The 14,460-nt window shown below is 41.2% G+C and overlaps 1 protein-coding gene across 1 annotated transcript in view; it reads right to left on the bottom strand.

Annotated features, from left to right (window-relative positions):
* Positions 1 to 13,754, bottom strand: part of PKP2 (plakophilin 2) — an 83,839-nt gene extending 70,085 nt beyond the window's left edge. The window contains exons 1-3 of the mRNA XM_019935366.3: positions 13,298 to 13,754; positions 1,087 to 1,199; positions 65 to 738 (exon numbers count right to left, since the gene is read on the bottom strand). Of these exons, the coding sequence (XP_019790925.1) occupies positions 65 to 738; positions 1,087 to 1,199; positions 13,298 to 13,511 (1,001 nt within the window). The 5' untranslated portion in view covers positions 13,512 to 13,754. The remainder of the gene's footprint in view (positions 1 to 64; positions 739 to 1,086; positions 1,200 to 13,297) is intronic.
* Positions 13,755 to 14,460: the final 706 nt, after the last annotated feature.

Raw genomic sequence — 14,460 nt, 5'->3', positions numbered from 1 at the left:
GTAAGAGCTGTGGGAACAGAATGTGCTGGCACCGACTGTGCTGCAGACTGAGAAGGGGACTCACCCAGCCTGCGCGTCGGTGAAAGTGCTTCTCTCCGCGAGCACGTTTCCACTTCCTCCTGCTGCCACTTGGCCCACAGTCATGTGGGTCCTCCTCCCGCCTAACTCGGCCTCCCTCAGCGTGCGGGTGCTGTGGAAGGAGCTCTGATGCCAGGACGACCGCGCCGCCCGGCCCTGCGTGCCCGGCTGCACGGACGCCGGCCTGGCCTGCCCCGCGGCGGGCCCTGCAGTCACGTAGTTCTCCTTCTCCAGGAGGTTGCCCAGGCTGTGGCTGGTCCCAGGCCTGGGGTACGTGAGCACCACCGGGTGGACCTGGGCGCCGTCAAAGACGGCGTCATTCACAGACCGGTACTGGTAGCGCCTGTACGAGTCGTAGTGGCGCTGTCTGCCCACCGCCCCGGAGTGGCTGAAACCCACAATTTCTGAGCGGGCGTAGCGAGGTGGCGCGAGAAGCGTGGACCTCCTGCTCTCTTGCTGCCGCGAGGTGTGCCCGGCCTGGCTTCTCTGGCTGTACTGGTGCTCGCTGTGTGTGTACTGAGCCCGCTCAGGGCTGCTGTCCGGGGAAATCTCAAGTCTCCTCAGAGGCTGCCTCAAGAGCCTTTCTTCCACTGACTTCTGAGAGCTGTACTGCGAAGTTCCTCTCCCCCAGTGACCTTCATAAGTGGCAGCTGTACCTGTCTGCGCAAGAGAGAAATAAAGTTTAAATGAGGCATGAATCAGTTTTCATCTTTGCTGAAGATTAACTATTCTAGGACTATTACACAAGGTGTTGGTTTCTCTGAATCACACGGAGAAGTCAGCTCCTTTCTGGGTAAAATCTGTCTTTAAATAAGACTTGGTTGTCTAGTTATTTGCACCAGGATTTAATAGTTTAAAGTTTCCAGTTTTCCATGGTGTCCACTTCTCATAATTCATTTAGGAAATGGTAATACTTGAGAACAGTAAACATTAAAAAATAACCTACAGAAGTTTAAAAATGTTTTCTTGGTAACCTGGTAACTAGGGTTATATTCTTTGGTATCCTACCTTTAGCATGTCATACGTTTTAGTAACAGGTGAACGGCCCCCAGCAAAATCATTTTCAACCAAGTGTAGATTGTAGACATATTCAGGAACACTGCTAGTTCGGTGAAGATTTCCTGTAATCAAGCATATATTAAAATAAGTGGGCCAACCAGTAAATATTATATAACAATAATATATTTTAAATTTAAGTAGTTAAGGTCAGGACTTCCCTGGTGGTACAGTGGTTAAGAATTCACCTGCCAACGCAGGGGACACGGGTTCGAGCCCTGGTTCGGGAAGATCCCACATGTCACGGAGCAACTAAGCCTGTGTGCCACAACTACTGAGCCTGCGAGCCACAACTACTGAGCCCACGTGCCACAACTACTGAAGCCCTTGCTCCTAGAGCCCATGCTCTGCAACAAAAGAAGCCACTGCAATGAGAAGCCCACGCACCGCAATTAAGAGTAGACCCCACTTGCCGCAACTAGAGAAAGCCCATGCGCAGAAACAAAGACCCAACGCAGCCAAAAATAAATGAATAAATTTATTAAAAAAAATTAAGGTCAATGACAAGTACTAGATTTACATTAGTGTTTTTTAAGTGCTAGGTTATTAACAGGACCCTTGGATATGGCAAATGATTGCAGGTTATGACAACATTCTCCACAAGCTTTTCAAACTAAAAGTTGAATTAAAATTAAAAATATTTATTTAAAAAAATTTTTTTTTGAGAAAAGGGAAGAAAGGAGAGAGGAGATTTTCACAAAAATCTAAAAATGTTAATTACAGTTAACAGTTCGGTAAGTCAGAGGAATACCCAAGGCAGAAACTCTGAAGCTTCCTGAGAGGATGTAGGTGAAGGCAATAAATATAATGGGTGGTGTGGTCAAAGAAAACATGGATCAGTTTGAAAAATGCCAAACCGGGGCCTGAGGCATTTAGCAACATGAGAGTTAGGCAGGAGAGAGAATCAACTTGTACACCACAAACAAATTGCCGGCTAGTTCTTAGTTTGGGGTATAACAAGTCAGCCCTTTCCTGCAGACACTGCACAGGAGGCAGCCCTTCCTGCTCAGCTCTGTGGGGCCTGCAGGGACTCTCAACTGAGGCAAGTCTTAAAATGCTCCTCTTTGAGCTTAAAAAGCTCCCAGCTTTTTGTTTGTTCTTTTGCGATCTCCCACTGCCCTACAAAAAAAAAAAGCCTAATCAAAATAATAAAAGATCTCTAAAACCTAGGTAATTTCTAGTTCCCTAACTTTAACCAAAATTACTCTGTCACGTAGCATTCTTTTAGAAATCAGAGGAAAAAATAAAATACTCAACTCTTGCAGGATTGAGAGACTTGTGAAAGATGTTGGGAATAAAACAACACAGGTAGACCCTTTCCAGTACAATTGGAACATAGCAACATACTTTTCCAATAAATTGTTATAGAGTCTAACTGACAATACTTTCACAAGTTATTTTGAGGTAGAGGCGGAATGAAGAGTGTTGTTGCCAGAGAGCTAAAAAGTATGAATCCATCTCAAATTATGTTTGTATATGTGTGTTACTTCCTGGAGCCAAATAATCTGGCTGGTAAACAAGTTTCAGGCCTCAAGGGCTCCTGGCGGAGGCAGGTGCAGGCTTGTAACTGTCACCCTAAAGACCAAGAGAGTTGAGTCAAGCCAGTCTTCTCCTGTTTCCAGGGGCCTGATTTCTTCTCAAGGGTTAGCAAAAGGTCAGGCAGCTCCTTAATTTTTAACTTCAATGACAGAGGATGCCTGGAACCTGGACATTGAATAAGGGAAAGGAATCTTCCGTCCGACCCCAGAGCAAAAGCTGTGAGAGGCTTAAGTAGTAGCTCTCAATGCCTGCCTGAGGCTCCTGCTGAGGCTGCCCAGGCTGTCGGTAGTCCCCAACTAGGGCCCCACTGTTCCTTCTCTCACCCCCACCCCCACCCCAGGCTATCAGGGAGGCAGGCTGCAAGGGTCCTGCTGGTGTGGGAAGGGAGGCTAAATGTTTAGTTTACATTCTTTAACTCACGTTGTTGCTGAGGCTGCTAAGGCATTTTAAAGCAACTCCTTACATTTCAATACTACTTTTCTTTAAGGAGCTCAAATTATTTTATTTTTCAATACTTTGTGATGCAGAGTTAGCTATTGGCATGTCCCTTAAAAAAGAGGGAAACAAATTACTTGCTTCAAATTGTGAAGAGATTTAATATCGGGTTTGAACTCTGGGCTCATCCTTTCCACTGATCTCTACTATTTGACTGCGCTGTGGCTCTTCTGAAATTGCCATTTATCAAAACCCTGGAGAGATTATTATTATCAGAGTTTTTTTTTTAATGAGAACCAAAAACAGTCATTCTCTTTCCTCTAGAACCTTTACCTGGGCAACTCCAAATACTCTGTAAAAGTTCTTTATTTGCTGACATAAATCCTTAAAAGGAAGCTTCTCCTTCAGTTTTCAGATGAAAGAATTGAGACCCATTTACTGGTTCCCAAAATAACTACAAGGTAGTTGGTAACAGGGAATAAAACCAGATTAGATCTTTAAACCACAGACACTCTTCCTGTTCAAGGAAAGTTGTGACTCCTGATAGTCAACCTGCAGGATGGCTCAATAGATGGTTTCTCTAGTTAAAACGCCAATCTTAAACGACAAATAACGCAGATTAATTTGCCTAGGCAGTCGTTGAGTTTGAGATCAGTATAGTGGATTAATGAATTAGCAGCTGTGTTCTAAGATTTTAAAGAAATTTTAAACTGGGTAGAATTAAAAAATAAATATTAATCAGAATGGAAACTAACCTCTTTAAGGCAAGTCATTATTTTCTGTTCAATTGGAGAATAAAACAAATAATAATATGACAGTTAAACATATAAAATAACTCAGCCATGCCCTTCTCCAAAAACAGAAATAAGAAAGCAACAAAAACATATTATACATACAGGCACATACTGCTTTAAATAAATCCAACATAAAAATCCATATTTTCTAACATGGAAAATTAGAGCATGACTATATTTCAAAGGGCTTGCTTACATCACAGAAGTATGTGGGTATCTTCCCTAAGCTGATGAAATCTGTGGACTTGGTCTGGAGCCTCCAACTCTACTCCTTTCCGTGTGTCTGGACAAATCGCCTAGATTTATTTCCCATAATTCCACCTACTAACAGAGTTGCTGAGAGAGAGGTTTACCTGAGAAAGCATACATTCAAATACTTTTAAAATTGTAAAGCAACATGCAAAAATGAGATACGGTTTTAAAAAAGAATTTGGGTCACAAAATCTGTTTTCCACACATTTTCATGAATTAATCTGTTGTAGAAAGAGGGATAAACTAGTTTGCATGCTTTAATTTACACAGTGTTGTATCTAAGAGTTTTGATTCGGGTACTGAATTTGGCTTTTTCTGGTTATTTTTGATTGACCCAGCCACTGAGGATGATCATTTTGTGGTTTTAACTGGTCATTCGTTTCACTTACACGCTGCATAATGTGCTTTTGCTGTCTCCTAAAGAGGCAATGATTTTTAGGGACTATTTCAAATTATTAATAATACTGACTCAGGCAACATTATCCACACCTTTTCTTCTAAGAACACTGTGGACATCTATGGAGCCCACTTTAAGGGAAATGCAGGACGCACTTACAGAACTCCATCCTCCTCAAATAACAAGCAATTCAGGTCAAAGCAATTGTGGGGGCAGGGTGGAAGGGTGAGAACGAGGGGGGTTGGTTTCGATGGAAGGATTCCAAATTGCTCAGAAGACTGCAGAGGTGCAGACCTCACGGGAAATGTAATTTTCTCTCTTTCCAATTCTGAATGTTAATCTGAATGATGTGATCCCTAAGCAGCTGTTCGTGGGAAAATATCTTGATTTCTGGTCATCTATGCAAGTGTTGTCCAAAATAATGAAATATTGTTAGGGTTAAAAATAGAAAATTAATTTCCATAATCAGTTCTTTGTAGCTTTTGTGACCAGCTTTATTACCCAATTGGTTAAATTTAATATAGTTATGAAATCAAATTGACAAGCCTCTATTGTGACTCCATTACCGGTATCTGGGCACGTTTAAAAATACAGCTTCCCTTATGGTAAGCAGATGATAGAGAGTTGCTAAACAAACAAACAAGACCTTTAAATAACCTGCTTATATTAGAGAGAAGAGAGTAGCATTCACATTCAGAGAAGCATCTTTTCTTTCAAGCATCTAGCACTTTCTGAGCATAGGTGAAAAACTGATTTGGTTCACACTGAGCTTTAAAAGGAGAATGTGTAGAGATGGAGGTATAAGAAATTCCCGTGAAAACAGGTATGCATAGAAATCAGTATGTGTTCACTACCAGTACTGATTTAAATGCTACAATTTATTGTGCTCACAATCACAAGCAGTTGCCTTCACTGTGTGGATTCACAATGGTCTTTTTGATGGAAAGAGATTAGATTCTGGAAGTCTGAAAGCTCTGAAAGCTATCACTTTCTGGTATTTGGTCTTTTCACAGCAACCTCTGGGTAGCAACAGCTCTCTTTCTCCATATACCTTAAAAAGATTTAACTACGTGACCTCTTGAAACTTATCAGAAGGAATTTGTATAGCAATTCATATTTAAATGGATCCTTAAAATAATTTACTAACAAAAGTAGGTACTTAAAAGAAAACACAAAATATGTAAGGACCCATCAAGAACCATACAACAGGACTCCTTTGCCTGTGTGGGCATATAACATAGAATTCATTTTCCTGGACTTAACATTAAAAAAAATATATTTCTTTTATCTTCTTCTGTTTTTACTTTCTAAGAAAAATGATCAGATATTCACACAAACTGCAATTCTACAACCTTGTGTGCAACTCAGGTAAGCACTTGCTCAGGCTGGAAGAGGAGCGGAATTTGTTGGCTTAAAAAACTATAGTGAAAAATTGTTTTAAAGCAGACCAAAGCCTAATAATGTTTTGCATTATTGAAAAATTAACGAAAAATGTGCAGTGCTGTAACTTACCAGTTAAGAAAGCTCACATAATCAACCATGAGGAACAACTCAGTGTACTGAGTGTACAGTTGGAAAGTACTGGCTATGAGTTCTTACAAAGTGGAATATGCCAGGAGTCAGTGTTGGTAGTACAGTGGTGAGCAGAGCTGGCTTCAAAGAAAGTTGAATATGCCAGGGACAGACCAACAATCCTAGCAAAAGGTCCACACACTCCATGTGCCACTGTGTCACTAAGTCAATGGCTATCACCCACTAATAATATACTAACTAGCCACCAGAAGTCCTTATTTTTCAGGAGCCTCTTATGCAGTTTATGACATCAGTTTATGACATTTTGGGGGTAATCCTCAAATTACTGCTCTAGATAACCACAAAACACATATTTAAAAGGCCCTTAAAAAAAAAAAAGGCCCTTTTATACTGCAGGTGTCTATATCATGTATTTTGTTTGAGTAGCCAGAATATGTGATCATAAAATTTGTGATTATAAACTGGTAACTTAGCACACTAGTAAAGCACTAAGTTGGTACACCCTGGAGGTTTCTAAATCTATATGAATTCCTATAATTTATCACCTTACTTTGGCATTCTTGCCAATTCATTTTCTGAGATACCTCATAATGATCACTTGTAAAACTTTAGAACCACAATGACAAATAGCACATTATACTCACAGTGATACAACTAATAGTCAAAAAAGATGAATTTAAAGAACGTTTTGCTTTAAAAACTTGCTATAGGTTTTTGTAATGACTCAAGACATGATATTTCCACTGCCCCTCACTTGACAGTACTAACCTCTTCTCTCCCAACTGATACATAACTGCTGTCCCTTCTTTAAATTCACCAAATCTGCCAAATGTATTTTCAGAAAACCCCTGCATTTTTTCATGTTTTTCCCCTACTGAAACATCTTGTGCGCATCACAGTGATCAAATCTTTAACTTGGATCAGGATGGATGAGGGACGGCTGCCTATACAGGGGCACAACTGAACTGAGTTTTGAGTGGCGTTTAAGAGTTAACCCAGCCAAAAGAAGGGAGAGGCGAGTGAGGGCAGTAGGGGGTAGGGATAGGAATCGAGCAAGATAAATCGCTGGTGTTTGGTTGGGTGTGGGAGTAGTGGTGATAGGACCCAGTTTGAGAAGATGCAGGCATGGAGAACTTGGAATGCCATGCTGAATAAGAATTTCACTCCTATAGAGAACAGCAAGAGACCGAAGTAATTTAAATCAGGAAATGATGTGCTGAGATTTTAGAAAGTTTACTACCTAGGTGAGGAATGAATTGGAGTGAGGCCAGATTTACCTTCTTGATATAAAGAATCACATACTTTACTACCATTTCTGGCACAGTCCTTCATCAGCACCTCACAAGTTAATGGTTGATTAGTCAATATTTCCTTGTACATTAAAAATATCCTAGTTATACACATTCAGTTTGCACTTAATCCTTCAGGCCTACACATCTATCCTGTGGATTACCACAGTGGAGCCAAAATGTGAAGATGATAGTTGCATGTATGCTTTTGTCTTGGAGTGGATGGAAGGTGCTCAAATATTTCCTACTGTTTCTCTGTCATTCTGGGAATATAGAGAGAAAAAAAATTTTCCCCCAAATGCAGGCAGACGCTAAGTGATTAGAAAAGATGACTATGTTCGTTGTGGCAAGGTTGATTCTACATCTGCATAATATATATTTACTGTCATTCTCTTATCTGTATGGCTTGTGTTTTATCTGCAATATTTTGGTATTCTATAAGTTCCTATGATCTGTCAAGAAAAGTTTCCATTTATTTTCCTCCTTCAAAGAAAAAGGTAATCAAGATACAATAATTCGGATGTGATCCTTCTCACCCGTATCCTGTGAACATATTAGTGAGATTTAAGATAAAGTGGGAATAATTTATTAAGCTTCTAATGAGCAGTAATTTTCTTCTGGATATCAAGGAATTGCAGAACTTTGATTATGATGCTTTGGCCAATTAATATTGTTAAGCCTAAAGCTGATTACTCCAAGAAAACAAATATGTGAATTCTTTTAATGGTAATGGTGAGCTGTGTTTTCAAATGCTCAAGATTCTTTTTTCTAAATATGCCTTTTCATTTAAGTCTACATATTGATTGGGCTCCCCAGCTCATCTTTAAGCACTTAAGAATAGAGCAACTGTTTTTACGTCCTATATCCAATCACCATTAATGGCATAACACAAAATATACACAATAGATTTTTCAATCATTCTATTATAAGAAGACCTGAAATTCTGCTTATTGTTCTTATATTAATAAGTCAGGGGAGTGAGATGGCTCACTCTAGCACAAAGATTAAGTTTTCTACTAATTGTGTCTATTCCCACTTGCAACACTCCTTTTACTGTTTACTTCCCTAGAAGGAGTATGGTATTTATGTCTTCATACATTTGTGTACTGGCACAAAATAGTTGGAGTCCAACATTTATCTCAGAATTGTATAACTTAAAATTCTTGAATGTCATCTGAGATAGTATCAAATGATCTTATTACAGACAATATTAATCAAGTCTGACATATAAATTCCAGAGGTTTTAGCAGCATATTTGTTATACATTATTATCATAGATAGGTTGTCAATAATATGCTTGCTCTCAGAAAAGAAAAAAATTAAGCTTTTAATAATTTCTATTGATCAGACCAGAAATTCAATGAGTGTAAAATTAATGTTGACTATTTGAAGATAAAATAAAGTAAATATGTATGACCTTATTTTAACACATAGGGGAAAAATTTAAAGCTGATATACAAAACAATTAGGAGAATAAGCCAATGTGAACAACAAATACCTAGAATATCTAATTCAAGTAAGCTGTTCCCATGACTGGAACTTACTAACACAGGGCGTAAATAACATTAATGCAGTCTTTTAAAAAGCCTAAGTGAACAGCTGTTTTCTCTTAAGGAAATTTCTTGCACCTTATCTGGGACACATAGAGCAATGTACTTTTATAATCAAACACTGTTAATACTTCCATTGATTCTGAAGCACCCCTACTCACGCCTTCACTCAAGACCTTATCCATAAAAGATGTGTTTTCACCATTTCTAGGGGAGGGGAGTTAATTTTTTTGTAATCACCATGTTGTTAACATTCTATTTCCTTTGACTTATTATAATCAGAAGAATTTCTAAAAAAAAAAAAAAGGCACTTTTTTTTTTAAGTCATTGCAATTGATCTGCTAGACACTGGCAGACAAGGAAGTACATTAAATCATGTAGCACTACTGACATTTTACAATCACAGCAGCATGGCCATGTCCCTGCCACCCCACCATCTAACTTTTTTTCCTTCTCTCTTGATTTCTCCTGCTTTCTAAATGACCAGTCGCCTCGCTTCCAGAATTGCTTCATTCCTGGCATTCCTTTTTTTTGGCAACAAATAATTCATACAGGATTTAAACAATGTCTAACTCCCCCCCACCCCACCCTGGGCCTCTGCCCCACAAATAATACCTATTAATTGCCTTTTTTGCTACCTTAGCCAATTTTCAGTCTTTTCTCCAAAATTCTTTCTGATTACAGATATTCAAAATATCTTGGCCAGGAAAACCATTTAAGTAAACAGCATGCCTTTGGCTGATTTCCAGAGAAGCTGCAAATTTTATTAGGATATTGTTCATTGTGTTTTATACGTATCGTATACATACAATAATTTAAAGCATGACTTTCTTCCTTACCCAGGCACCCAAGGGGGAACTGTTGTAATAAGTAAAGTAGTAGTACTTTCAAAGTAAATGTAATAAATAGAATATGGACACTAAAAATTCTTCCCTTTGCTAATACTGTACTTGCAATTCTTAAATGTCTTCTATGTGACTTTTATAAAAGAATTTTTTAAATTTCCTACAATACAGACTCATCTCACAGTGCTGCTATACACCTCTGTTTCACACACCACCACCCCCCCGCCCCCCACTCCCCCGTCCCCAAGAGTTACAGCCAATTTTAAAATGTTCAACACAATCTAAAATAACAAAAGTTAGAGTAATTTACAATGAAAACCATTCACTTATATAAAGGCATTAGAGAGAAGTTGACAGCTTAAAGACCCTTGCAGGGTATTTATCAACAAATCAGTCACATTTATCTCATCCCTGTTTTCAGCATATTATCTGCTGCCTCAATCTTACAGGTATGTCAACAATTCAGAATTCTCCAGGTCCCTGGAGCTAACAGCAGTTAACACCAGGGTCATTTCTTCCCGGAATTTATGTTGATACAGGATTCTTTCCAGGCCAGCACTGTTTCAACAACTGCCTGTCTGTTTCAACTTTAGAGACAGGATAGTAATACGGAAATAATAAAAACAATACTCACAACCATTAGGAGCCCCCAAACCTTTTCAAAGAACTTTAATTAAACAACATACACAAATCACCCCTGGTAATTGTTCCATGGTGTGTTAACGCTAAATTCCTTTGAAGCTGATTTCCCCTTTGAGTCTCAGAAAGCTGAGGTTTAAAGTAAATAGGTGTTGTTTGTTGCCTTATCTCTCTGCCTGGCTTGCACTTCTGTGTAGGCTGAGTGTATTTCAGCTTGTTGGGAAGCTCCTGTTGCAATAAAAATATTTCAAACACTTTGTTTCTTAGTTGGACTCAAGCAGTTGCCCTAAGCATTGGAGCAGAAGCATCATGACAGTGCCCTTTGTTCTATCTACGATATCAATTCTGTGAACTGTGTAATATTCCTGCTGTTCCCTCCTAGAATGCTCTTCCTCCAAACCCTTCCCTCTGTCCAATCCTACTGAATTTTTGAGACCTAAAATCCCAATTCCTCCAAGAAGCTTTTCAAAATTCCCTTCAGCTAGTAGTCTAACTCATTCTTCTAAACTCTATAATTCGTTGGCTCTTCTTCCTTTGGGTAGCTTACCATTTTTTATTTGATAACGCATTTTTTTAGAGAGAGCATTTTCCTTCTACAGACTTTGAACTCCTTGCTTTAAAGCAAGGAGAGTGTATGTTTAATTCAGCACCTGCATAGTGCCCTGCGTGAAGAACAGACTCACCTGATAGTTCCTGAATTCACCAAACAACATGAATGTGCCATTGTCAAGAGAACAAATCATGTGTGGGTTTGGGACTAAGCGTCCAATAAATATTGAGAGACTGACACATTCTTCATATGTGAAATGGATCTGCATATCTATCTCATATAATTGTTTTAAGGATATAATAAAATGCAAACATATTCTTGAACAGGGTCAGGCACATAGCAGATGCTCGGCAATGCTCCCTTTCCTTCTGTTCATTCCCTGCATTTATTGAATAGTTGATGTCTGGTTGCTCTTCCTAGCCAGCCATTCTCAGAGGGTAAGAAAGGATATTTCAGGTGCATCCCTTGTGTTCCCCTATGCAGAAGTAGCTAATTTGGTTTCAGTTTGGCACTGGACCTGCACAGACTAAAGGGGTGCAATGACTCCACTGGTCAAAAATTGACCTCAGTTGTCCTAGGGTCTTTAGTCGGACTCCTAAATGTAAATATACGTTCTTTTTTCCATGTGCTGTGGCAGTTCTATGTCACTGAGACCTCCCCACTCTCTCAGAACTATCTCAGTTTTATTTAAAGGAAAATGGGATGGGGGCTTAGAGAGGCTTAAGGTTTAATTAAAATCCCACTTTCTATTAATTACCAAAAAGCTTAACAATATAGCTGATGAGTAGTTTAAAAATTCAGGCTTGGGAGTTTAAGTACTACCAGTTTTGCTACTTACTACCTGTGGGAAATTGAGTGTTACTTAACTGCTTCGTTTCCTCATCTGTAAAATGGGGATTAAAGCACCCTACCTCACAAGTTTTTTTTTTTTCTGGAAACATAAGTAACATAATGAATGCAAACCACAGAGTTCAATTCTTGGCACATAGTAGGTACACAATTACATCAACTGTAATTATTAAACATCTCTTTACCTTTCAAGTATGTAAATATTGATTGCCTGATCCTTTAAAATTCTTTTACATAAATGTAAAACAATACAGCTTCGCAGGGTCTGCTGTTTTAAATCTCTGATCTGATCTGCAAGCATTTTTCTTTTTCCTAATGGGTTCTACATTTGCCATTTCTCAAGTTAACTTCCTAGAGAAACAGTTCAACATTGCAGGAAACAACTGATAACCCAAATTAACTGTTTAATTTCTTTCCTCTCGTTTCCATAATAAGCCTAGAACACTTTTATAATGAAAAAATAAATTAAACAACTAGTAAAAGAATTACTGAGTGGCTCTGATCATCTGACTTTTAGCAGGAGAGAAATGATATTTCACGTTCTCTAATTTTCACAACTGGTTTGCCATCTTCTTCCCCTTCCACCTCCTTTGACTATCAGTTACTAATATAGTGTTCTTTGTGTGTGTGTGTGTGTGTGTGTGTGTGTGTGTTGTTTTAACTCTGTTCACCTCCAAGTTTAATTTTTCGTAGGTACCAGCGCTGTGCTCACGAGTGCGTTGGCGGGGCGCAGCAAGGCCGGCGGGGCTGCTGCCGGCGGGGCCAAAGTCCCCTTCTTTCTCCTCCTCGTCACCCGTGGGGTGGGGTGATTGTTCCCCAGCCCAAACTCTCCTACCCAATCTTTTCACTTCCTAGATCAACCACTCGCTCAGTACACTGGGTGGAGTGCTCCGAAGTACCTGGGCGAAGCACCACAATCGCAATTTACAGGTTGTAGGAGCGCCACTGTTTTCAGGTTTTCTTTTTAAAAATATTTATGGAGGTCATAGATCCTTTAAAAATTTTTAGTAAAACCTAGGGGCGCTTTCTCCCAGAAAAATGATCATACCAAATTTCTGCAGAGAATTTCAAAGTATTTACAGACTGCCGGAGCCTCCAGATGAAGTCCCCTGGGGTGGGGGTGGGGGCGGGGGGGCCTAGGGGAATAGGTTAAGAAAGGGAATCTTGGACTGAATTCTTTTCATATATATATATATATATATATATATATATATATATATATAAACACTTAATATACGTAGATACATATACGACACATCTGAGTAAGAGTTTGTTTTTAAAAACAGTGCTTTCCCAAAGTAAGCTGGTCTGAGTCTGGAGGCGCGACAGATCGTACAAAGGGCCGGCGACCCACAGGTGGGCAGAACACCAGGTTCCGCACCCTCAGGAAGAAGCGAGTCGAAGCAAGTGGGCGCTGAGGGTGAGGGAGGGGGAGGGAAGGGATAAGGAGCAGGGTGGGGGCGGTACAGGGCACAGCGGGGCTCCACTCACCGTTGCCCACGAAACTGCGGCCCTTCCGGGCCAGGGTCTGCTGCACCTGCTCCTGGATCCGCAGGCTCTTGACCGCCTGGCCGCTGCTCCCCACTAGCTTCAGCTTGGCCTCGGAGGGCAAGGCCAGGCTGGAGCTGTCCAGCTGCCCCAGGATCTGCTGGCCCAGGACTGTACGGATGTAGCCGCACTCAGCCGAGGAGCCTAGAGCTGCCATGGGGCCGGAGCTGGCGACCAAGCCACGCGCCTGCCTCTAGACCTGCGGGCGAAGCTGCGGCGGAGCCCGGGGCACTGGTACGAGCCCCGCCCCGCCACGCCGGCCCCGCCTCCGGCCCCGCCTTCGCGCCGGTGAGAGGCCAGAGCTGCGGCGAGCGAGGCCTCGGGAATCCTGGCGCTGGGCCTTTGCCCGGGAGAGGGGGCGCGGCTCCAGCGCGGCAAGCGCAATCCGCCAGGGAGCTGGGCCGCGCGGGCCGCGCGCGCCGACACCTGACTAGTTGAACTCCTTGCAGGGAAACGGGAGAGGGGCGCGGTCCGCCCCAGGGCGTGCACACTCTCCGAGTCACCTCGGATCCTGTGGCCCGGGGCCGCGCACCGCTCTCTTTGCCTCGCCCGGCCTCGGCCCAGCCCTCGAAAAGGATGTGATTTCCGCTTGATTGCTCAAGGGCCGACCTCCAGGCACGTGCACCCTGGAGAGTCACTTCTGTTCTTGGGCTCGGGTTTGCCTCTGGGATCCGGGAGTGAGTAGTCTCTCTGGTTAGTCAGGCTCTGTCAGACTGTTCGAAACATTTCGTGGACCTGGGGTGAGAAGGGGCTATTTGGTCAGGCGGAAAAGGAAGTAGGAGGGAAATGTGCCAAGAAGATGTCTTGTGTAAAATAAGACATTTTAAAATTGTTTGTTTGTTTTGTTTTTCCTTTAGTACAGTTTCAGGGACTGTGTCCTTTTTTTGCACAGATGCCGTCCCGTAAACCTATGTTTTTCCTCACTGAGAGTTTCTGTTTTCTCTTGTACATACTCAAATTGTACCCAGTACACTCTTGCTCACCCACTCCTCTCTTAGGAACACACCCACACAGAGAAACTCCAATAAGAGAGCACACTTGCAATAGGTGATACTTTCTAACAGCCCTGCTAACGTTGATGAAGTCCTCTTTATGATAGGCTCTTT

The sequence above is a fragment of the Tursiops truncatus genome, chromosome 11 (assembly GCF_011762595.2).
Source record: "Tursiops truncatus isolate mTurTru1 chromosome 11, mTurTru1.mat.Y, whole genome shotgun sequence".
Taxonomy (NCBI): domain Eukaryota; kingdom Metazoa; phylum Chordata; class Mammalia; order Artiodactyla; family Delphinidae; genus Tursiops; species Tursiops truncatus.
Note: the sequence above shows the minus strand (reverse complement) of the source record. Positions and strands in the feature narration are given on the sequence as shown.